The following is a 26,365-nucleotide window of genomic DNA, read 5'->3' on the forward strand; positions in this document are numbered from 1 at the left end:
TGCTCGATGCCTTTAACGATCCAGATAGATGTCTCATACTTAATTATAATTAATTTTGCCGATTCGGACTCAAAGTTCATTGCAGGAGTCTTCAAAATTTAGGTAAATGATCCTTTTGGAATTTTGCTTTAGAATCTGGAGTTTGAAGTTAAATTTTTTGTTGTGCCGGGTTTCGGATGGATTCTGGGAGAGTTCTAATTTAGAGAGCTAGTTAGGTGTGAGGTTTACATTCTGAAAACCAATTTATGATGAGCTTAGCATTTCCCCTAGTTATATCCCATATGTGATTCATTTTAGAACATCATTTGCATCTTCTATTCTGTCTTTGTACGTACACGTGTGTGCACTGGTTACTAATGGGATCACATTACATATACGCCGCCAAGATAAAGCTCAAATCACTACATTGTGAGAAACAAACGTACTACGCAGCAACCTTTCAGTTTTTATGCAGAACGCGTGTATCAGAGTAAGGCTATTTGTAAAAATAAAAAAAAAACGTTTCCGTTGCCAATTGAACTTGGTCAATCGGTATCAAAAGGCGAGCAGTTTTAGGCTAGCTGGAAAGAAATGGTCCAATCTTCAGACAATTTTTAAATAGAGGCCAAAAACAGAAATTTTTGAAAGGCTTTTGACTAACTGCTACTGAAGCTACCCAAGGCGAAAGCTTAGGGGGTATTTGACCAAATTTGATCCACAGTACTAAATTCATTGGACAGAAAAGCTGCTTAACATAATTGTTTTCCTTTATTTGTAATTCAAAAAAAGAGGTGTTGGGTGTAAATAGTATAGCAGGTAAAATTTGGCAATAGAGGTTTAATATTTCAACATGAATCGGTTTTTGTTACCGAATGACGACTTCATTGCCAGAGATAAATTGCCGTAGTACATAAATAATTGGCACAAGCTTAAAAAAAGCTTCCCACCATACTTTTAGTAAACGATACTCGCATTTTCAACACATGGCATAGTAAAAACTAAACAAAATAATAATAAAGACTGTTTAACATAAGCATCTTCTTAACCTTGAGTTGTGAAACATAATTAGCCATAAAAGCTGCACTTGTTATAAGTATGTATGTTTCAGTAATTTCCTACATAAGAGTGCGGTACTATCTCCCAGTATGAAATTCGACAAATTTTATCAGTCTCTCATTGTAGTTATAGTTTCGCTTGTTCTAAGCGGCGAGTGCGTTCCCAAAGCGGGTAACTACAGTATTGGTTTTGAAGGATTTAACAGTGTCGGTACAAATAACCATACATCTTCCGCTGGACATCGTCCAATTGGATTTGAAAATGTGCACAATCGCACCTATGGCTATTACACTACACCTCCGCCGAAACGTTACCCTATATCAACTATCAAACCATCACGTCCGAAAGTTACTAAATCTCCTGCAAGGTACGTCACTACAATGTCACCTTCGAAGATAGCAAAGAAGCCACTGATTCTCATGACCACCTTGAAACCGTCGTCAACACGTAAACCGCCAACAACAAAACCACCAAAGCCGAAAGCAACACATCCCACTACAAAAAAGCCCACGGTACCCACGCTACCACCGTCCATTTATGTAAAACCAAACATTTCCAAGGTGCTGTTACCACCTCGTCCGCCTATGATAGTCGACCACACATCTAATGGAAAGGCCATGTATGTAACAACCACCATCAATCCCATTGCCAATGCTCAAAATTGGGATTTCACCCTTTTCCACCACTACTTACAAAATTTCACCTCAAAGGCAGAACACACCAAACAGACAATACATCAACCTACCAAAGGAGATACGTTTTCTTACTATTACGACATATCACACTACTACAAGAACCCTCATAAGGCATCCAGCATTTACAAAGTGCAGGTAAACAACATAAGAAACTGTGCGACAAACACGTCCAAGGTGATGTGTTTACCTAACACGAACGCGTTGTGCCTAACGAACGGCACAATAATGTGCGTAACGCATTTATCTGCGACGATTTCGTGCGAGAATGGATCGAAGAACTGTGCCATAACCTACGTACCATGCGACGTCCGATTCCAAACGTGCCCTGAAAGTGAGTTTTACGTGGGAGTGCCGTGCGTGTCAAACGTTCTGCTGTTACCGTCATCGAACGATTTTTACCAACATGTCACCCTATCCCCCATCGAGTACTGTGTAACGAGCGTTATACAACCCAAAAGGTTATACTCGGCGGTCGGTCCACTATTTTCGATTCTATTCCAAAGTGTTAAAAAACAGTACGAAATGTTGAGTGATAATATCTTTAGATACAATAATCCAGTGTTTTAGTTTGGTAGATTTCTTTAGATTAGTAGGTATGTAGCTGAATAAAGTATATACTTTGAGATTGATACAGTTTATTACACAATTCCAAAATGAATTCGCAAAAAATGTATGGACACGTGTAAATGTGCATGAAAGAGAATTAGTTTGTAATTTAAATCCTTGAAGGGGTTCTACATTAACAAAAACAGTAATTAAACTAGAAGGAACTACCGACATCCAATTAATTTGCGTTTAATCCGTCTATTTAATGACGCAGTAATATACATGTGTTAATAGCAATTTGTCTGTGCCATAGAAAAACAGCAATTGCCTTGAACTTTGGATGATGCTCCTGATAATTTCTCTTTACTCTAACATTATCGAATTACCTACTTCATAGTTCATACACACTCGTGAGGTAAAATCCACATCGAATAGTGCAGTACAGATTGAACATCGCATTTTTTCTAGTACTCAGTTTTTTATTTCTCATCTTCATTTTTCGAAAATCGCACCCATCGACAATGGGGGCTTAATTCTGGGACAAAACTGTATGGAAATCATATTAGGCATGAGATCCTTGGCCCATTCACTTCAAATGAAATTTTATTTAATTGCTTTCGTAAATAAGAAAGTTGGCACTGCGCATGCGCAAAACCAAATTTTGAAACTGGTGTTATGGTAGCTACGCACCTACAGATGCATTTGTCAATTCTACCTGTCGCAGGTGACCTGTCAGGTCTACCTGTCAAGATACCTCTCAATCCACATCTACAGTGTTTATCTCAGTTGGTAAAAAAATGTTTCAGAATGACGAAATCTACCGTGGACAACTGACAGGTCGACGAAGGGTGGGGTGCCGCAGATGCCTAGACAAATATCCACCTTGCTACCTCTCGACTTTCACGTGTCAAGTCACTTTATCAGTTACGTAAACTGACAGTTTTTGCTCATCCATACTCCCAGGTCGGCTTGACAAGTCACTTGCGACAAGTAAAATTGACAGGTGCACCTGCAGGTGTGAACCTACCTATAAATTTCTTTTGTTCCAAGTGACAATGTATCACCTTTCATTTATATGCTTTCGTAAGTAAGAATGTTGTACTGCGAATGCGCAAATCGATATTTTGAAAACCTGAAGTTTGTGTAAAGTGTGTTGCATACACTCAACCTCAAGCAGATATTGAGTGAATAATTATGCAGATGCAAAAAAATATTGCGCATGCGCATTCCAACTTTTGTATTGGCGCAATCCAATTTTTCTATTAGTTAAGATATTCAAATGAAATTTTGTATGTAGGCACCTCGAGTAAGTTTCACTTGAAACCAATTCCTATACTGTACTGGTGGGAGAGAATGATCCCCTTAATGTGTGTGGTAAAAATGATGGATGCGTGAAGATGTCGAGAATCTTTCGGTATTCAGTTGTATCGGATTTTTTGCACCGAATATTTCAGTATTCAATCCGTTATATGGAAGCGATAGTAATTGGAAATTTGCATCAATTTTTTATTTAGTTGGCTGTATACAATAATACATAACATTAAAATGCATTTATCTGGCAACGTTGGAATTTTAAAGAGGTAATGAAACCTGCACCAAATTTGTGGTTCACTTTCCTGCATAACGACAGGATCCTGATGGGGAGCTTTCCTGATTTCATCAGTTAACACGGGCGGTATACTTCTTTAAAGTAGGCTCTAGTCTTAAAAATGTTTCTATAATTTAAAATGTAATTTAGCACCTCCCCATCTATTCCGTTTTCAACTGTTCCAGTTTCGGCGTAACCGACCCTGAAACTATGTTTTCGTAACTTCGGCTTCACCGAATCAATTAGTTGTTTTGTCTCAATTTTATGTGCCCGTAGGGCTATTATTATGTTGTTTCCGAATATTGTTCTCCATTTAATTCAACACTTGTCAAAAATATGTATTCACACCAATTGTTTCACAATTTAAACAACTCATTTATAATTAACGCCTGAAGATGCTTTATTGGCGAAACTAGTCGCATTTACTATTTTCTACAACAATAAATTTCATGGGGAAGGTATATATTTATCAAATTTGGAAGAAGTTCTTTAAAGTACTTATTCAATGGTTTTACTTATATTGGTAGTGTTTTCATAAATAAAAAGTTAGCATTGCTTATCCCTTAAACCAAATATAAACAATTATCGGTACGCACGTGATCATTGCACCAAGCCCTTTCAAATCAGCCCCATATCGCCCAAATCGGTTCATTCGTGTAGAAGTAGTACGTGTGATGAACGGGCGGACGACGAAGTACAGCCAATTTCATCAAATAGAAAAAAATAATTCGTGTAATTTTTTCAGGAATATGTAAGGGATGGTTCCCTCATGATTATGCAATCTGAGCTATTTTAGTACCGCCGGCGGGAGAAGAAGGAGTTGTGGGTACTAGTACTGGCGGTATAACGGCAATTTTTGAAGGATATACTGCATTTTCTGACACCAAGGTGCCACTTGGTACAGCTGTTCCTTAGAACAATTTGACTATTTGGCCCGAAGAACACTTCATACCTATTTTGCGTGTGGGTTTTAGAGGGGGTGGGGGTTGCAAAATTTTTGAAAAAACTAAATATAGCCTAGAGACCAGATCTGGGTGTCCATTTCACATGATTTTAACCATAGTTTTAACACGAGAAATCCAATGGTAGCTCTAGAAATGTACTGGCATACAATATGTCCGTTAAGAGCGGCTATTTTTTAAAATGGCCGACTTTTGGTCGAATTATATTTCTAAGGCACAACGGATCGTGTAAGATGTATAGACTTATGTTTTTGGAGCCAGGAAATTCATTTATGATAACAAAAATAACCTACGGGCATCGGAAGTGCATGAGAGGCTTCCCTACCACACTTTCTGAATATGTCGCACGCAGTGAAACCCAAGATATTCCAAAAAATTCAAATATTTTGAACGGATTTACCTGTTTGAACATATGGAGGAAGCTGGCGGAAGAATAGTGTTATAGCTGCAAGTAAGTTCATTCGAGTTCCACAAATGTTCAGCAACAAAATATAAACTAAAAAGATACTAAAATATATCATTGCAGGACACAGAAAACACGACCGCCGTATGTCGCTAGCTACATCTTGAGCTGTGCAAATCAGGTAAAGGGGAAAGTCCTGAAGGGTGGGGAAGGGAATGGAGTCTTGATGTAAGACACTGGAAGGTTATGTCGTCCAAGCTGCCATAAGTATCGAAGACAGCCCGTGCTCCGGACATGTGTGACTGCGGGACACGCTTCGAGAGCCTTCGGTGCAGCTGTCAGGGACATGGACTGTCATGTTCCCATGCATGCCAACAATGCATGGGGAATTGCTCAAATAAAGGGTAAGGATATTAGACCGAGAGATACCGACAGATATTCTGCGGTGATTAGTAAACGTCTATCACCGCAATTTTCTCTTTACATAGATTAGAAGTAGCGTATAAAACGTATATGATACGTCTATTGAGCAGTCCGTTCTATTATGTAATTTTTCAAATTTTAACAGCACAACAAACAAAAGTTTATGAATAAACGTTTGCCACCAATTTTTAAAATAATATTGGAGATAAAAAAATAATGGGGCGCTAGCACATTGGCAGACTTTTTATCTTATGCAATTTTCCAAAAATTGTTACAAACATCTGTCAATATGAAATACCAAATGTATTAATTAAATGCATTCGTGGTAGATGTTTGTTGATACACTTTTGTTTGTTGTGTTGTCAAACAGATGTATGATATACGTTTATACGCTAGTTCTAACATATGACTGACTGATGACCTTCCTACCCAAGGAGAAAATTGCGGTGACAGACGTTTACTAATCATCACACAAAATCTGCTGTTATCTCTCGGTCTAAATTGTATACTTACGATATAATTTACTACTGAATTTATATGTGAAATACCTTTTCAGTGGGGATAACATAATCTCAGTGAAAGTCATTGATTTACTTGACGATCCTTCACAGCCTTATAAGTTTTGTACCTACATGATTTAACATATCTTAGATTTTTGTTTTGTTAATGCGTATTTTTAGTAAATAAAATATTATTATAAGTTTATATATTAAAACATTGGGATATCTTGGGTTTCACGAGGCGACGCGACGTCTTCAGTAAATGTGGTGGAGAAGTCTCTCTAGCGCTTCCGATATACGCAGGTTATTTTTGTTACCATAAATGCATTTCCTCACCCCAAAAACATAAGACCAGCAGGGACAGTATATGTACTTGCGTTCGCTCGACCAAATATCGCGTGCGACAGTAGTAAAATATCGCATGAAAACGAGAAACTGGTATTCTTGAGATTTATCGCAAGCGAAAATCATCGAACGGTTGTAATAATGAATCGGAATAGAGCATAATTAGCAGTCAATCAAAATTCAAAATTCGACTAATATACTGGCGCACACGCACACACGCACTCAAACTGTGCGCCATCTATTGAGTGTTCTCCAAACGTATTGTATTTGTACTCATGTTCCCGTTTAGGGTTCACTTCTAAGTTTGTTTGTTCTGGGGTATATGCGCTATAGTCCAGTATGCAGATAATTTTGACCTGAAAACGGTGGGGTAAACGATTTTATCATTTTAAATGGTCCATTTGGGTCCAAATAACATGTATTTAAATTTATTTATATTTATATTTAAAGAGTTTCAATTTTTCGCTTAAAACTCGTAAACGGTCCATATTTTATGAATATTTTTTTAGTAAATTAAAGAAAACAAAATTCTGCGTCGATCAAACAAAATCGTTCCAATGGAAAAATTTTTACAAGCGATCAAAAATCACCCATTTTTTCCAACTTTTCTAAAAAAACAGAGTTAACCTTTTTTTAATGCGACGTGGCCCCTAAAAGAACGATAAAATCCACTACCCCCCTAAAGATTGTAGAACATCAATCAGAGAGTTCAAAACGTACCAAAATACCTAAAATTGGACCAATTATTGAAATGTTAGCTACCACTTTTTCAAAAATGGAATTTTACCAATATTAGCTCTAGGTGGTTTTTTTAATATTTTGACACTGAGACCAACATCAACCAAAGTTCAACTATTACCTAAATTTTTAAATTGGGCCAATTTTTTAATTTACAGACATCGTGTATCCAAAAAAATTAGTAGGTACATAGTTTATTGGCTCGAGTTGGTCTGAATATGAAGTTTCGTTACCAGGAGATATAAAGGAGAAGTAAACAAAGTAAACATTTTTTTGTGAAAGCGTTTCGTAATTGACAAATTTTGATATTGATTAGAATTTCGGAATGACACTCTTTTAGGCACTAGTGCCTAAATGTGAAAGTTTTAGGTTAACCTTAACGACACACTTGACATTAAATAAATGCATCAACAATCCCTTAGAAACAGATTGCCTGCCTACATTTCAAAATGTTTAAAAATACTAATAAAATAAAATTATCAAATTCTCCACTTTCACAAAAAATCTTGTATATAATTCGTTACGAAACGATGTCTTTTAGTCCCTAGACGTGTTGTCCAACTCGGCTTTGCCTCGTTGTCTCGTTTATGACGTCCATCACTTCCTCTTCCTCGTCTTCCTCGAGTGAAGATGTATGGGAGTTCTCACACGAAACCCCCGTACATTGCTTGCAAATTGAGGAACACTTCAAACCTGCTTTTTTTTGCGGTTTTTGTGGCGGGAAAAAATTGGTGTGCCCCCTTCAAATACATGTTATTTGGACTTGGACCCAAATAGACCCTTTCAAACGATAAAATCGTTTACACCACCTTTTGCAGGACTGACTGCTCCGCATACTGGACTACTACCATAGAATTCCAGAACAACGTGCGACCGGGATAAAATGAGATTAAAACTTGCGATATTTAAATTAGGAAATTAACATTTTAATTTAATTTTACACTATACATTACTCCTATAACTTTAATTAAACTGGCACGGTTTAAAAGTTTTATACGTATAACAATACGCTATAGCGAGGAAAAATGTCGACCACATACGAGAACGCATTCTTTACATGCTAATGCATTTCGAAAATCGTTTAAAACTTTAAATGAAGTCTCTTTCAAATCCGCGCCTTTCCATTATGAGCGCATCGGAATTTTCTACGAAGCGTGTTTTGAAAAATTTTGTTTGTATTCGTTCGGGCTCCACAAAATGTTACGTGCGGTAACGAAAAATCAATACACGTACTAATGCCCTGTAGGCTCAAACGAAATGAACATTCTTTTCGCTTTAGAAATTGCTGTTGTGGTACAGCTTTCACAAGTGAAAATATGTATCATGGAAGTAATGAAAGTTCTATAACGAAAATAAAACACTATTCAGAACTATATAATCTATTCATCGGCGATCTACGAAACTTTCGGTCTGGAAAGACAAATCTCTGGTAAGAAATGAGAAATACAGTTCAAAATGTACATACAACGTGCCTGTTGACGGAGTACAACATCTCTTCTATTCTTCTCTTCCTTAGATTTTGGTGAGTTACAATGGGATAATTAAATTGAAACTGTAAATAGAAAATGGGATTTTGACCAGTACCTACAACTCTTAGTAAGTAAATGAAATTTGGGCGCTTTTTAGGAACGTAGATAATTAAGTTTTCAAACTTTTGGGCTATAAACAACGAGAATTCGAAATTAAATATTTCTGAAGTTCGAATGTGTGGCTTTTGTAATTTACGGCGATTTTAGAAGGGTGGTTTAACAAATTAATTTATGGTGTGATAAATAAAGCACGCCCATGTATCCTTTGTCATCAGGTTAGCATTATTTAAATTGACTACTGTTCTACAAGAATTATCGCTGAGATATTGGCATTGATCTATATTTATTGCAAAGGAATACGTTATAATATATATAGCCTTAGATTTTGTCAGATAATCTAAAGTAATTCCACTTTTATTTATTATTATTATTCATTTAATAAATATCAGAAAGGTATAACGCTTACGATCTCGAAATCTCAACATGTAAATGTCCACACACAATGAGTTCATGTGAAACATCCCCACATTAAATTCACAGTTGAAAGTAAGACCAATTTTTAGATCTAAAAATCACCCAAATTAGACAATTCCCTTGACATAGACATAGAAAACCCACCACTACTATTTATGGGATTCGGTGTACTTGTTTCCATCTCTTATCCCACAAAGTAGCTGCCTCGGGATTTATTTCAACAGACTCTTTAATTTCCCCTTAAGCCGCCCCAATTTTAATAAAGAATTTTTGATCATTAAACTTTATAACATTCACAAGTTCAACAACTTTACAACCCGCTGTTCCTGGCTCTTTCCAAAATTACCTTTGCCGTTCATGGGGCCGTCATCATACGTTTTTAGAAAACATTCTGCTATCAATATTTCATTCTCCTCCAAACAATATTTAAATAGCAATCTCGTCCATACCTATAAGATAAAATTGACAGATGTTTATATGCCTGTGAAACCTTTTACATTGATCAAACCGGTCGTAAACAACATTGGTCTCCTCTCCTCCTTTGTGAACCATTGACATTTCTATGCCCAATGCAATTAATTTTTACGGATCAATTTATTAAATGCAACTTTCAATTTTATTAATAACCAAATTTCACCCTCGTATGTAAGTAGGTATTTTATAAACTGATCTAGATCATACACCAATTGTTTTTTGTTCTGAGACTTCACACTTTCATCTACCACAACATTTCATCAATTAATTTATTTAACCCCTTCGGGTAGTTAGTCCACATTTAAACTTTGTTTTACTTTTTAGCCTGCAACTATAATGCCGAAACTAATAGCACGTAAAGTATAATTTTACTTCATCAACAACATTCACCAATTATTGTCAATCTACACAATCAACTTTGGTCCACTTTAATCAATTTTAATGGGGAAGGTTGAGCTTGAAAGACTTAATTTTTACGCAGCAATTTCGATTTTGTTTGTTCACAATAAACTTATTAAATGCGATAAAAGATTAATTGCTTTCCATACATTATTGGCACATTGTATAACTGCAGATGGAATATTTTGAAATGATGACTCACTTAATTTCTGCACATTATAGGTATTAAACCTTAATGAGGTTGCTAATTGGAAAACAAACCGACTAACTGTTCACAAGGACTATAAAATTCATCAACAGGCCTGTGTTTTTGAAGTCAACATTCATTTCAGAATTGCTATATTAGATTGTGGGTGCAGATCGAATCGAGAATGATCAATAGACGTAATCATCTTACACTTTTCGACTCATTATTGGTTTGATGATTTTGTAATTACCCGTAATTTGTTACCAAGAGAACAATAATAATCAAGAAGTCAAGTATCTATTTGTGAAAACTAACTTGATCTAATTGAAAAAACAAACAAAATTAAGTTTCTTTCTCCAACATTCCCATAAAACTAAACTTTGTGACACCCAAAATATCTCTGAATTTCGTGAATGATTTTATCGGAAGCTTGGTTAATATGTCTATATCTTCACTACGAATATGATTGAGTTAGACAGTACACACCTACAGATGCACCTGGCATTTCTATCTGTCGCAGGTGACTTGTCAAGCCGACCGGGGAATATGCATGAGTAAAAACTGTCACTTTCCGTAACTGTCAAGTGAGCTGACGCTTGCAGACAAAGTCAACAGGTCGGCGGTCGCAGGTGCACCTGCCGCATATGAATTCCTGGGTCGACCTATCAGTTGTCCACAGTAGATTGCTCCATTCTCAAACATTTTTAACCAACTGAAATGGACGGTGGATTAAGAGTTGTTTTGACAGGTATATCTGACAGGTCACCTTCGACAGGTAGAATTGACAGGTGCACCTCTAAGTGTGTAGGTACCTTAAGTTCCTTCACAAAGTATGGTGGCGAATATCAATATGTTTTGACCGTGTGTGATGCACATTGTTGTATGCCAATCTATAGCACTTCTGTTGTTAGAGTACAAATTCCAAGGTTTTTCTGCCTTACAAATTTCCGACGACGAAGGGAGATTGACATATATTCAGCCTCAGTAGTTAATAGGGTTACGGCTTCCTGACTCTTGGAACTCCATGCGATACTTCCATTTTGATAAATGAAACTGTAACCAGTGGTTGATCGTCGATTATCCAAATCGTTAGCCCAATCAGCGTCGGTGAAAGCTTTCACGCCTTCCGCATTTCTCTTGAACCCTAACTTAAAGTGCAAAGTTCCTTCGATGTAACGAAAAACACGCGTGACCGCTGATCAGTGAAATTTTCCTGGATTTTTGTTGAACTTCGACAAAGGTCCAATTGCGTACGAGATATCTGATCTTCTGATTTCTGCTGCGTATAATAGACAGCTCTTGATAAGTAAGTCCCTTCATCTCATTAATTTCTTCCTCGGGAGATGATTAGAACTCCTTGGATAATTTTGGTTGACATCCATAGGAGTAACAACACTCTTAAATTCATCCGTGTAGAACCTCTTCAAAATTCGCCGTAAACTCCCAGGCTGTGCAGTGTGTGTATCAGAAGACGGCAGCCCTGTTTCTGATCCAAACAGGCGCCTAAACTCAGCAAAATTAGAGCAATAAAGGACCGTGGGCGAGACACTTGCATCACTACCTGAGCGATGGTCTCGCGATACCCAGGAAATCATGGAATGAGTCTGGATCAAGGTCTTCCTCGTCGAGATCTTGGTATAGGTTGTACTTTTGGGAGCGGTGTCCAATGCGTGTAACCCCATGTCTTGCCTGACTATTTATTTTTACTGCTGCCTTCACAATTTGTTTTCTTTCATCTTGTCCTGGTCTCCTAGATACATGCCACACGACTTAAAAACAATTTTTATTTGTAGCGAAAAACACTATTCTTGCCCTCAAAATCAGTGCTTGGTCTCCATATCTCCTTTTCAATTTTTCTTTGGGATAAAGTAACCGTCCGCTTTACCTGCTTTAGCCCGTTCGTTAATTGAGACACTGAAATCTGAGTCTGGATCTCCCTCATGCTCTCTGCACAGCCTCTCAAAGGCTCACTGCGTGGTTTTACCAACATGCTTTCCAGGATGCAGTGAAGCAGGTTTAAATATTCTGAAGCAGTCCAAATGGTAACGCACGTGACCGCGTGGATTGACTTCTCCCGACATGTTTACACTGTCCGAATCACTAGAACCTGTCTTCGAAATGATGGCGTCAGCCATTGTTTTGTTCATTGTGAACACCGATCTTTTCTCGTCGCACTTCCCAAAATACGTTCTTTCTCCCCCAAAATACGTTATCACTCACCTCATTCTGAAGACAAGATGGACAGTCATTGCTGAGCAGTTATCCAAAAGCACCGACCGCTACACCATCTTCCTTTTTAGACTCACCCTTCGCAGGTCTCCTCCGAGGTCCTCCCTTTTGCTAATTCTCTACAGCTACACTGTGGAAGAAGTAAGGCCGTTTCTGAAAGTTGGGATTACTAGTTTCAAATTTGAATACTACAAAATTGTCATATTTCAATTGGGTTCTGTAAATTTTCCATCGCAGGGATTTTTGGGAACTTCTGTAGGAACCCTGTTAAAAATCACTGTATAAGGAAGTAATATCAATCATCAGATTCTATGAATTAAATTTTTCAAGGTGACAGCTCTTTTTGAGGTAAAATTCTTGCTTTTGACCCGGTCATCATTTCTTTCTCCTTTGGATCAAGTTTCTGCCTCTTTTCCTTTAGGTTTAGATTATGAATTGCCCCAAAAAAAGCAAATCCAAGAACTTTCAAATTTTTCACATTTGGTTTCCTCCCCGACCACACTTCTTCTGGTGTTTTTCTTTTCAGCTTTACATGGTAAACGATTCATGAAATACAACTCAGAATTCACAGCTTCAACCTAAATTGGAATGAATCAGCATGCATCTTGCCTTTTCTATTAAGGTCCTGTTCATTCTTTCTACCAAGCCATTCTTCATTTCTTCTTTTAAATGTTCAATTTTGTTTGGAACCAAACTTTTGTATTTGAAGAAAAACCAAACACTTTTCTTGAGAAGTCAACAATCGCAAGTAAATACCTTGAACCGTTCCACGAAATTTCCTCCATGGAACCGCAAACGTCAGCGTGTACCAGTTCAAGTAAACATGTTGCTGTTGAACCAAAATTATTAAATTGTCAACGAGGAATCTTACCCACTAAACATGCAGTGCACTAAAAAATATTCAAAGTGGCATGATCGATCCCCTTAACAAGATGTTCAGCCTTTTTCACATTGCTGTGACAAAGATGGCCCATTCGATTGATCCAACTTGAACAAATTCCCAGCAATACTTCCTGTTGCAACCACTTCGTCGTATTGATTAACAACTTTGCGTCCTTGCTTGTTGCAGATAACCGTATGTCAATAGCTCACAATCTTTGGAATTGAAAGCAAGTTAGTGATACATTATTATGGCCACTTTTATTCCTCTACAAGGTGCTACTTTTAAATTTTAAGTTTGACGTTTCGTCTCCAGTCAACCATCATCAACTTTGTTTTTTTTCTTATGGAAGTAATTTTTACTTTTTGTGTCATTTGATGGAGATGATTTCAAAAATGTAAACATCACTATCTTTTAATCATAAATAGCGCCATTAATTTATAAAAACGCAAGAAACTACGTACGTTTCTAGGCAAAAAAGAAAATATTTTAATAATTTAAAAAAATTGTGATGTTTATATTTTTGAACTCTCTTTTGAATTCTCCATCAAATGACACAAAAAGTAAAAATTACTTCCATAAAAAAAAACAAAGTTGATGATGGTTGACCGGAGACGGAACGTCGGATTTAAAATTTGAAATTATCATCTTGTAGAGAGAAAAAAGTTTCAAAACTGCATTTTGTTAAGCATCAAAATACGCAAATTTGCCAAATTTAAACTACCTATCTATCTCTTACAGTTCCCGAGATCCTCATGGTGGCCCTCGAATTTGAATCAGCCTGGATATCCCTTATTGAAGATAACGATACCCAATTTTTATTGGACGTCCTCTTTTTAAAAAACGGATAAACGACTCCTTTTAGTTATCATGTGTAACAAATAAAGCCATATAACTAAATTGAGCAAGGAATCGAAATATGCAATAATATGCAGGGGATTATATTTTTTAATTAAAAAATGCAACTTTGATATAAATTACCCTCTATAACAACTGCAATTGCGAAAATAGTTTTAGGTTGTAGCCTTAAGAGTTCTTTAAGATGGTCCACCCATCTTCCAAAAACAACTACCGACTTTAATTCTTTTGATATCTGCAGCTTAAAACAAAAGAGGAAATTGGAGGTTGCTAAGCATCGGAAAACACTGAATAGGCTTTTGAGTAAAATCCAAGAATGATTGGTTGGTAGGTGAGTTCAATAAACCAAACAAGTAGTAATTAAGTATTTAACAGAAACCTAAGTTAAGAAGAATTTGTTGTCATAATTTGGTGAAAGTAGTTACTAAATCCCATTTTGATTGCTTTGAGATTTTCGTGTAACATTATTTTTGTTCATACGCTACATTGAGTACGTAATCAGCATTTTGATGGAGGTAAAATAGATTTAATTTCAATAATTCCTAAATATGTAAATCGTTATAATTACCAGATTCATTATATTTATTACGCTGCACCCAAAACTATTTATGATAAAATAATTAGCATAATTGAAGCGTACCTATAAATATTCGAATTCGCAGTCGAATTAATTCATTCGCACTGGTAGTTTCCAATTAATCGTATTCCGAAAATGGCGATGAAAGTTTCATCACGAACACTTTTGCTGATCGAGAAATCGCAAGTTCGTCAAAATTCTGGTAAGTACAACATGACTTTTTATTCTTTTCTAATTCATATCTTCTTGTTTAGATAAAGTGACCATGAGTAGCGACGTCAAGGATTTCGAAGAAGAATTCCAGGCAGAAGCTGACATCTCATCAATATACGGCAACAGTTACATCACGCAAAAGACGATAGTCAATCAGTTACATTTGGAAATCGATGTGTTGGAAAGAATGCTGAAAAGGAAAAAGAAGCAGGTTCTGAGAGAAGAGAATGTTTTAAGTACTTACAAAAAAATGTACAACTCTATCGTCCCAAACAAGAGGAAGAAACGGGATTGTGTTTACCAACATTTCGACTGTCTCAATTGCAGTGACAAAGTGTAAACGTTGGTACATCCCCCCAGTGCATTCGAAACCAGGTTATATTTAATACCAGTAACTTAGAGTAATGAAATTTTCTCGGTTTAGTAAATGTGATTAGTTATTATTGTCATTATGTTAAATAATATATTGCTAGCTAGAAAGGGTCATGTGTCGTAATTATTAAAATTGTGTTGGGGACAGCATGTTGAGAGTCAAGTAGAAATTTATACAAAAAAGTATTGATATTCCGAATCACTTTATTAATATCGGAAGCTCGAGCACATGTATAACACCACTTGAAGCAATTTTGCCATAAAGCAAAAATAAAATAAAGATTTCCCAAAATTAAAAATGAAATAGAACTCAGCACGTGCCGCACTATATTGAAATCTATTTTTAAAAGCAAATTTTCTTTAAATTAGGAGGGACGTAAAGTCTTGAACTCTTAATATACGGTCGTCAATGAGTTTTATGGACGATAAAGTTTATTCAAAACCGCCGTGTAGTATGGCTGAAGCTAATTGATTTGCGCGTGTTTACATTTTCTTGTGATTAAGTGGTCACATTTATTGCTGCGTGGAACTTATTATAATTAAAGTTCAATCGGCATCGCTTAATAATGAACGCGTGCGTATAAAAGAGAGTTTGCTTAACAAACGCATTAGATAACGTTTTATGGGTCATATTCTACCGGAAAAGCATGTCGCAGGGAAACTTGATATGAAATAAGATAGCCCACAATATCTCAGGAAACAGGGTACATCAATCGAAAAGTCATAAACATCAGTAAGTTATACGTACTCAAACTCGGAAGACGCTTTAACTAGATTCCATTCCATTGGGGTTTAAAGACTTAAATTATATTGATCTTGCTCTATAATCTACGAATACTATATCCTTATACCCTACAATTTACATAATGCCATAGAGTAAATCATAATGGGGAGCACACAAATAAGTGGTTTATTCAATACACAATGAAAAAATATTATTAAGATATACTACCCCCAGTCATAGGGAATAGCAGAGAGGTTCCAAAATTATGAAAACATGTCACAATCCGGAACAATTGGCGGTGTTTTTAGAAAAGAAAGTCTGTAGAAACAAATGTATTTACACAAACCGGCCCTCACTGAGCTAAACCTCTGGTTGTTTAATTTTCAAATTGAAAACAAGAATGAAAATAGGCAAACACTTATTGCATTATTTGTAGCAGAAAACCCAGTAAAGAATTGCGTTCCTGAGAGTCTTGTTCTGTTAATTAATGAAAGAGTAACAAAAAATTTGCTCTGACTAGCACAGGTACCGCCCGCACATCTTCGGTTGCGCGATTCTGCCCTTTTATGTCAAAGAATATGTGCAGGTACAAAATTTGGTTTAAATCGGTTCAGCCGGAAATGACATCATCGAAATTTTGTTTGATTCGGATTCCTGGTGCTTCAAAAAACCTTATTAGGAATCATGTGAGGTTAAGTCACATGTCACAGTGCATGAGGGCCCCAGAGTGGAGTCCCCTCAAGCACCTCAAGAAGCGATACCATACTTTACTCACGATTCACAAACTACTGCTTTACTGGTACCGTATTTTTACTGTTAACGGGTATTACTTTGATAAGTATTTTACATTCAATAAAGCAAATTGTGTGTAATTAACATTTTAATGAGAATTTTACACTTCGTCTCTTGCTTTGCCAGGGCCGGATTGATGGGGGAGGGCCCCTCCCCCCAACGCGTGACCATAGTCGGCAAAACTTCAGTTAGTCGGCACTTGGCAAATCGCTATTCAAATTAAATTAATTAAATTAATATTGGAAAAAAATTGCGTAAAATACGTCGGTACGACGGAAAACCGTTTTGTAGCCTCCGCTTCCACGCAAAATGAAGAAATATTGGTTATTACGCCCTCACTTGCTGTAAGTCTCATTGATATTACCTTTCATGGTTAAAGGTCGCTTAAAAATGTTTCGCAAATTTTTCTAGCCGTTATGTTTGCATGGGTCTAAAAGTTGCGATAGGGATAGATGGTAGATAAGTATACAGGGTGGGCATTTTTAGCGCCTGACGATGGGATCTCTTGTGTTGAAAACTAATGGTGAAATTGGGGTAAAGTTAAATTTAAATTGCGAATCAATAATTGAAACCACTTGTGGGATAACTCTTTTAGTTTCAATAATTAAAAAGAACTGAATTCTGCGTTTTAATAAAAAAAACGAGTATACCTACTTGAGAAATGGGTGGTTTAGACTGTGACATTATTTTTTGAATTTGTTTTGAACGTAGGGGTCACATTGAATTTTTAGATTTTTTTAATAAAGAATTTACTATGGATTTCTATATTACATTTTAAATATAACACTTAATTATTCAATTGTCACGAGAGTGTCTTTTAGACAAAAATCGGTTTCGGATAGATTACTACTTTTAACTTAATAATAATATATAATAAAATATTGCCAAAAGGACGCTTTACTACATTTAAAACGACATTTTTATTAAATATTTTGATTATAAATGTAAACTACCAAAGCAAATCAGCAAATGAGTTTGATGAAAATTGAATAATAAGGTATTTTGGTAAAATCAAATTTAGTAAATTAAAAGCTATGGCACATCAGAGAAAAATAACTCTGATGAAAGATCATAAGATGAAATTTGGCGACCCTAAAGCAAAAAAAAAGTTCTATGCCATTCTCGCCATATTTATCAAATTCCTCTGTAAAAGTCTTCTAAACGTCCCACTTCGACTCGGTTTTCGTGCAAATAGAAATGAAATAGAATCCATATCCATGACAGCCGCGAAAAAAGAGCACTCTGTATAATGACAAATGATAAAATAATAATTATTATTATTACTTTGGTATTTATTATATAGTTTAATTAAAAATCATTTGCGTTCCTCTGTGGCGGATAATTGGCTAACTGCCTTATTGGTTCTAAGTAATCAGAAAAAAATATAGCAGACATTTGGAAAAAATAGTGTCACAATGGGCAGCGTTAAAATGCCGTCGTTTAATGTTGTACGGTGTATTATTTTGAATTTTTATTGAAGTCGGCATTTTTTATTGCATACACTCCCCTCACGCGGAGCCTCTGACTACAGCCCTGTGCTTTGCATAAAATAAGAAAACAAAATCTGTTTGTTCTTCTTGTGGATCGTCATCGACTGCATGAGCACCATGCCATGACGCTAATTACATCCTCATAATAACAGAAGCAAATTATGTAACGGGATCTCTATATAGTCGCAAATATTATTCTTATTTTACTGTAGAGACACTACATGTCGTAAGAGGCGACTAATCAACGGACGAGATTAGGTGATTCCTCCGAATGATAGGTTACAAAAGCTGCATATATACGAAGAATACGATTTTATCTTAATTAGAATTATTATTACTAATTTACTATGTAAAGTTTGTCATTGATATGTTCAGGCCACAATTACACAAGATCAGGGATCAGGGAGTGTGTAGTAAACTCAAAGATTTCCAATTCTAAAGGTCGGAAAACTACCGATCAGGGGTAGCTTTAGGGGTGTTATAAAGTAAGTTAATTATGCCAATGGCGTGGCTCATTAAGGGCGAATTTTGTTGAAAATCTTGTTGGGGTATCTAATTTAAATCTTGTTAAATAGTCTTTGATAGAAATTTTTTTAAAAAAAGTTGGTGAAAGCAAATGTTGGAAATATGTATGTACAACCAATTAATTCTTCTTTCATTCAGATCAAGTATATTCACTTCATCAAGAGTTCTTTACTAATTAATCGTTCACAAACCATATTGTTTTTCTGCAAAATCTTTGGGTAGAATTTAACTTAGCTTTTTGGGTGGGAACAGATGGGAATTAAGAGGTGGTGAAAGCTGTCAACGCGTAGTTTGGGAACCTTGCAAGAATATAATCTGGAAGGGAATAGAGAAGCCAAATATATTTATTTATTTATTGCCTTTATTAAATAAAGGCAATCTTTTCCATAGGGGTCTAAAGTTTTACACAAGTTAAATTAATAATGTTAGACAAGAACGTTGCCCGGTCGGCCGGAGTTTTTCCATTTTCGCCCTCAGCTTTCCTAAAAAATCGGAAAAAAGTAAAAAATTGAGGGATAAAGCTTCCTTAAACCGGCAATCACTCCCCGAACAGCTCCTTATATCTATTATCTCCTCGTGAGGTCTCGATTTTCATCCTATGTTGCTGTACTATTATTATATCAATGTCTCTTGGTCTTCGTCTTCCATTTTTAGTGCACTTTCACATTCAAAAAACAAAAAGTGCACTTTTGCGCTCCTTATGTCAGTCTGTTTGTCTGTCTGTCTGAGTCACAAAGACTCCGGACCTACACCACTTACAGACTCGGTATTAGTGTCATTCCATCAGCATTAAAAATTATCTCATCTCGTTAAGGCATGAAATGTCCATAAGCGCTATTAAAACCGAAAAAAACAAATTTGAAAGTGCACTCTTCGCCTCCTGCTCGCAAGCGGCTTAACGAATTTTTTCTTCTAATTGTCTCCTTTCCGTATCCATTTCTTTTATAATATTTTCTTATTTGTTCCATCCTAATTTCCTTTTGTGTTTTTATCCTTGTTGAGAACATTGTTTAACTAATTCACTTTATCTTTACCTAATTTCCTCAAATGTTATACCGCTCTCCCTGTTTCTAATAAATGGTAACGTCACAAACCAGAAAATAAATAGCGCGATGACTTCCGCCATTCAATGCTTCCTCCAAAGAAATAAATGCAAATTTAATAGTTATTTACATAAAAGTCAGGAAAATGATACATTATTGGCGAGGCCTTTAGTACGAGTACTTTAATTTCCGAGTCAGGTAATGACATTTTACTGACGAGTTTTGTATTAAATTTTACTCGAAATCGTCTTTTAATATAAAATTTCAATTTTTATATAGAACTTTTGATTAATGTCAATCTGTTAGTGATGACAGGAGTCATTATAGACATTTGGGAATGTCAAAAATGCGGCCAATAAAGTGACAAGCGACAGGAAACGTAGTCTACTCTGTCATGGAAACTAAAATTTCCTGACAGAAAGTAAGCACGAAAATGAAAGTTTCAGGACGATTTTGTGTAAATGTCTATTAAGTGGCGTCAATAATATGCACTTCAGTACTTTATTGTACGTCAAGATGTGTTTTGAATATATGCGACAACAAGTGAGTAGTGACGTGTAATGCAATTTTTACGGAAATTATTTAGATGCCAATCAAGCTCTTAAGAAAGAGTATTAATCAACACATCGAACAATAGAACTTAATTAAAAATGTTGCTGTAAGCAAAATTATCGTCAATGTTATAGCACTTCTATTAAAACAATAAGTAATTTGGCTGTGAAGCATCTTAATGTAGCACGCGTTTCGACACAATTGAATATCATCAAGCGCCTATGAATTCATGCCACTCCACAATAATCAAGCGTCATGTAATTATTGAAGTTTCTACGTGCAGCCTATGTAGGCGAAACAGTTTTGTTTGAATAAAACGAAATATTCATTGCATTTTGATGAATATAGCCTTAGTGTTATGAAAGAAACCGTAAAACGAGAAACGTAGTGTTTCATTATTTTATCACGTGCGGTCCCAGCAATCGTAAATCGAAATTAAGAAAAGGGTAATAAAATTCCAATAGCCCAAAGTATCAATTTTATTAGCTGAACGACTTCCGATAGCCAAGCTATCAACTTTAGCAAATATAGAAAATAAGTTTGTGCGGTTTTTACATAAATATTCATTATAAGATTATTCATCGTAGTCAATCCTTCCTGTGACGCTCTTGAACTCTAAGGATTTTAAACAAAAAAATACTTGAACTGAGGTTATTCTGTAAACATGTAACTTTAGTTCTTACGGAATACCATTAATTCCATTGCAATAATTCCATGGTGACTATCCGATACAATAAACAACAAGTATACCTAAATAAATTGTGCAGATAAAGCGCATTTTTTTAAACCGAAATAGCTTTGGTTTTGACATCACCAATGGATATATTTCTTACACATATCTCAATCGCCCTTTGTGAGTACACTATTCCGACAACCCCTTCTTGAGGTATAAGGGAATATACCCGATTACGATAAGAGATCGAGGAGGAAGGCTATAGTTGGTAGAAATTAATTCCTTTCGTTGAGACCTTTCATTAAATTACCATGGAGGATAAAACTAGTTCTAGCCCCCCCCCCCTCCTTCACCCCGTATTTTGATAAGAGGGCAAAAAGAAGGGCAGTAGTTGGTAGAAAACGGTTCCCTTCGTTGAGACCTTTAATTATAATACAATGAGGGATAAAATTAATTTTTAACTCCCCCCCTCCCCCTCAGGCTTGGTCGCTCACTGTTTTCGAGAAAAAATCGCGCGAGAAAGTTATAGTTTGTACAAACCAATTTATTTCGATGAGACCTTTCATTGAATTACCATGAAAGGTAGAACAAGTGTTTATGTGTTGGACTCACTCACTCCTCAATTCATATTAGGGAAAGATTAATATCACCCAACCACTAGGCTAACTTCCTACCTTACTATGGTCCAGAGCCGGCTCTTCCACTCACTGTTGCAACTGTAAACAACTTAGTAACTCAAGACACCCAGGGCTAGGTGGAACAGGATGTTAGACTGTAGCCATGCGAGAGAAGTTTTCAAAGGACCATCTCATAGCATGGCGGGTTTTCGGACAGGGCTATCAAGAAGAAACCTGAGCTCACACGTGGACATACTTTCTGATACGATCCATGTTAGGGATAACCTGACCGGATTAGAGCCGGCTCCCCCCCAAGATCCAGTGACGTAACGAAGTGAAATGACGCCCATGGCAAGTAATGTAATTGCGCCCCCATAAAAATCTATCATCAGATTTTGTTAACGTTTTAAACAAACGAAATATAAGATAAATGAATGAAATTTGCATAAATTTTGCATCAGGTTTGTTATCAGGGAATACGATTATTTCGAACCACTAGCCAAAATTCACTTTTAAGTTTTGCGGAATCTTGTTTACCACAGTGCCAACTGAGGCACCCTCGACTTTGGTGACCCCTCGGCATTAAAGCCCAGGGTACCTATATGCCTTGTCTGCCATACCTTGGATACGCCACTGCCAACATCCTTAGGTTCATCTCACGTGTGGAATGGCTTGAGTGACGTTGAGGTGCCTGATGACGGAGGTAGTACAAAGGTCCCGAATTTGAGCCCTAAGTACGCGTCCACCCTTAATCCAGAGAGCTTAGGAGATACGGGGGAAAGTAAAAAAAATAATTTCAGAATGACTACCATTTTTAGAATAAGTATACGGGATCGGGTAAAAAAGACCTAACCCGATTTTTTTAATGAAACGTCACGGATATTTTCATCTAAATAGATAACATGTTAAATTATTTTTTCAAACATAACCCAAGGACCCGATATCCCAAATAGATTAACGTAATTCAAAAAAATTAAAAACAAATAGGTAGGTAACTTTTCACCTAATTACATATATTTATTTTGAAAACGGCATATTATTCAACAATCATAAGAAAACTTTTGTAATAAGCATTATTTGGAACCTCCTTTAACTATGAAAATGTAGGGTCATTCTGAAATTGACATTTTTTTATTTTCCCTGTATCTCTTAAGAGAGCGATTATTCTCAAATTTTTAGTTTACCATTTAAATTTAACTCTAAAAGAGCACATGGTGCCTACATTACTTTTTTGATAGCACTGATAATTACCCTATATATGCCTTACAAAAGTGTCGAAAGTGGGGGAATCGTAGACTTCCGTTACAATTCCACTGATATAACTCATGTAGTCTAGTAAGCATAATTTAAAATACGTGCGGTAGCTTGCAAAAAATGCAAGTTTTGGAAAGTTTGGTATGTTGTTCGGTGGTGTTTATTAGTACTACACCTCATTTTTCCAACAAGCTTTGGTTGTGCTAACTTCAAAGGGCCCAAACAGACGAAATGTTTGAACTTTTTTATATTTTTGTTTTTAGAATAGTCAATCCGATGTAAAATTATACTCCTAAAAATTAAAGCACCTGAAATTTACTTTTGTTTTAAAAAATCATCTGTCTGATGGAATAGATCCCAAGATACAGAGCTTTGAGGTTGGGTTAAAAATTCTAAAATTGAGAAAAAGTGTCTTTTGTTGAGTACCTAACAATTTTGAACACTTAAAGTTATATGTCATAATAAAACTATGATGTGGTAATATATTAAACACGTCAGTTGTGTAGCAAGGCAACGCCCAGAAACAGATCTTCTTGAGTATGGTATAGAAGCAGAATGCTAGAAGAGCAATTCGTGGATGCACTGTAGCTAGAAGATAACCAGAGGGAAGTTGACATAGTTACCTACCGTATAAAGGCAAATGCCCGAAATTGTAAATACATCCCCTTGCTGAATAGTGGTCTTCTGCTCCGTTTTTGAATGTAACAATTCTAATGGCGACGAGCGCTTTTTTATACGCTGCCAATGACAACGCAGAGCCGTCTAAAATGTAAAACCTTTATATCATAAAATGAGCGGAAAGTGTAAACGAATATTTTAAAAACTCCAAAAAATTCGAGGTTTTTTGGGTCGCCTGAAGCACTGCACAACCAAATTTTGTTGGAAAAATGGGGCGCCGTACTACTACTGAACATCACAACATATGGTTTTATAACGTGTTATAAACATCGAAAAATTTTAATGCCCGATAATCCTTTTATTTCTAGAGAAAGTTTACTCGTTTGTAACGCCCCTTGAATCTCTTCTCCACCTAGTAGGAATAAAGCCAACAATGTCCAATTGTTAAACACCTCTCCGTAAGATTATTAAATATTACGACAAATACTTCACGAACTAACAGCTGCGATGTACACCATCGTTGTATCTAAAATTAATTATTAACCACGGTGTGCGACCCTTTTGAGATGCACACCTCATGACTAATTACACTAGTAAACTAACAGCAAATGCTTGATTGCGATTCTCACGCTAATTTTTGAATAGGCGATTTAATTTAAAAAAAAAAGGCAAATTTGCCCTACGTCAACGATACGCGACGAAATTTACACGTCAAAATGTAGGGGAGGAAGAACACCCCCAGCCCATCCATAACTTTGTAGGTTCATTTCAGAATATGGGAAAAATGACCTACTTAATTCCAGACATTTGCAAAAAACGGTACAGTAAGATTGTAAACTGGGTGGGGGAGAATTTAATGCTCTTTAATCGCTGTTAGTGCTATCACGAAAAGAAAAGCCAAATTGACTATAATGGCAAACGACGTCGATATAAGGATTACATTAATAGCAGATCTTATTTAATCAATTATATGCGTGGATGTGATCGATATTCGTTCATGCTGAAAGAGAAACAATAAATCATAACAACTCCCATATTTGCTTAGGCTCTATTTTCCAAAGCGTATTGATTATGTACGCAGATAGAAAATTTATTACAGAAAAAATAATTCATGGCATATAATTTCTGACGCAAAAATAAGCATTTCACTTACCTATGTCCGGTATATCGTCTCTGTCATGATCCGTCCATTCAGAAAACTGAAACAAAGAGGCGCAGATTAGCACTGTAAGCGAGATTTGGGTAAGACGATAAATTTGCAAAGAAACTCATTAACTCGGTTTCTCGTGCCCGATTTCTTTGTGCTGAAATCGTTTACGATAAATAAAATCCTATTTCGAGTCTCAAACGTTAAGGATAATAAAATCGGAGCAGATTTATTCGATTATAACGATGGAGTTTGGTTTTATATTTGAAATTGCAGGAGACAGGGGCTGTTTAACGGTATCCAAAGGATTTTATTTACTACTTCAGGATGTTACAAACTTGCATCTTTCAAATTCCTAGTGTAAGGTAGCTATCCCAAAGAAAACTTTTTCGATAACTAGGGTGTAGGTAAATTCTATTACCTATAACTATCAGTGTACGGCGCCGCCGTTTGGGAGTGGTATCATCATCCTAGCACCTCTCTTAGTAAATAACAGTTAAGCTTATCGTTTCATAACCACTTGGGGCGTAATAACTTCCTTCACGTTTGTAATTGCATGTGTTATTTGCAATATGGACTTACGTAAATTCAATTCTAATTTACATTGCGCCTTGTTCCACCAGTGAGGGTGCGGAGATTGCATTGTGTCCTTTCGCCTCTTTGACTAAATGTAATTACAGAGAAGTAGAATGTATGACACTTGGTTATTAATAGAATAGAAACAAAGGGGCCTTGCTCTATCTTTCGCAGATAAATTCAAAGTGAATTTAGTTAGTTAATTTGCTTCATTGCAATGAGATTTCTGGACATCACAATGCATAATTTTAACTTTGCGACTTGTAGAATGAAAGTCTGGAGTTGCGATGCCAACGAAGCGGTTAAAATCTAAATCTTTAGTCTGGAATCGTTAACGATTCACTTAGTACCACCATAATGTACATTGTACACTATGATCGTATCACCCGATTTCATAACCTCTGGTGCAAATCTTGACAAATGTTTCTTAAAGTTTTCTTTACTTACCTAACTAAAAATAGTATTTTCCTACAACACTCTTCATTAAAGTTCCGTTATATCAAAATTAAACCGGCGTGAAAATATTTCTTTGATTTGCGAAAACAACACCCGCATTCCCTTTTTACTTTCCCATAAGGTTTGGCCTATTAGAAGACAAACTGCACACTAAAACAAAGAAAAGTTTGTAATCGTAAATCATTCGCGAACCACATTTCCCCTATTTCCATTAGTGGACTCAATATAATTATTAAAACGAAGGTTAAAAATACTCATAAAACAAAAATTACAGCTCTTTCATTTTCAAAATGACGCAATGTTTCGAAAGGAAGTTTTTAATTTATGTTTTTCCAGGGAAATTGGCATCCAATTTTTTCACTCGATTTTGAAAACTACAATCTTTACTTTCTTGAAATCAGTTTTTCCATTATAGTTTTTTATCCAAAATGGTAATGAAACCTTTATTTTTATAACTACTTTATTATGTCA

At 36.0% G+C, this 26,365-nt stretch overlaps 3 protein-coding genes across 3 annotated transcripts in view; 2 read left to right on the top strand and 1 right to left on the bottom strand.

Moving 5' to 3' along the window:
- Positions 1-24,910, bottom strand: part of LOC116169370 (transient receptor potential-gamma protein) — a 433,246-nt gene extending 408,336 nt beyond the window's left edge. Inside the window, exon 1 of the mRNA XM_031485447.1 lies at positions 24,869-24,910. The gene's annotated coding sequence lies outside the window, so the exon portion shown is untranslated. The remainder of the gene's footprint in view (positions 1-24,868) is intronic.
- LOC116169386 lies at positions 1,056-2,355 on the top strand. The gene has a single exon (XM_031485472.1). It carries the CDS (start codon positions 1,125-1,127, stop codon positions 2,295-2,297), a length of 1,173 nt encoding a protein of 390 aa, XP_031341332.1. The 5' UTR covers positions 1,056-1,124; the 3' UTR covers positions 2,298-2,355.
- LOC116169395 lies at positions 14,678-15,515 on the top strand. The gene is made up of 2 exons (XM_031485482.1): positions 14,678-15,044; positions 15,097-15,515. The coding sequence occupies exons 1-2, from the start codon at positions 14,978-14,980 to the stop codon at positions 15,393-15,395; spliced, it is 366 nt and encodes a 121-aa protein (XP_031341342.1). The 5' UTR covers positions 14,678-14,977; the 3' UTR covers positions 15,396-15,515.
- Positions 24,911-26,365: the final 1,455 nt, after the last annotated feature.

The sequence above is a fragment of the Photinus pyralis genome, unplaced genomic scaffold (genome assembly GCF_008802855.1).
Source record: "Photinus pyralis isolate 1611_PpyrPB1 unplaced genomic scaffold, Ppyr1.3 Ppyr1.4_LG4, whole genome shotgun sequence".
Lineage (NCBI taxonomy): Eukaryota > Metazoa > Arthropoda > Insecta > Coleoptera > Lampyridae > Photinus > Photinus pyralis.

Excerpts from the sequence above, each read along its gene's own strand:
- LOC116169386 (XM_031485472.1), top strand. The coding sequence starts at position 1,125 with ATGAAATTCGACAAATTTTATCAGTCTCTCATTGTAGTTATAGTTTCG.
- LOC116169395 (XM_031485482.1), top strand. The coding sequence starts at position 14,978 with ATGGCGATGAAAGTTTCATCACGAACACTTTTGCTGATCGAGAAATCG. Across the intron at positions 15,045-15,096 it reads GCAAGTTCGTCAAAATTCTG|ATAAAGTGACCATGAGTAGC; the intron begins GTAAGTACAACA and ends CTTCTTGTTTAG.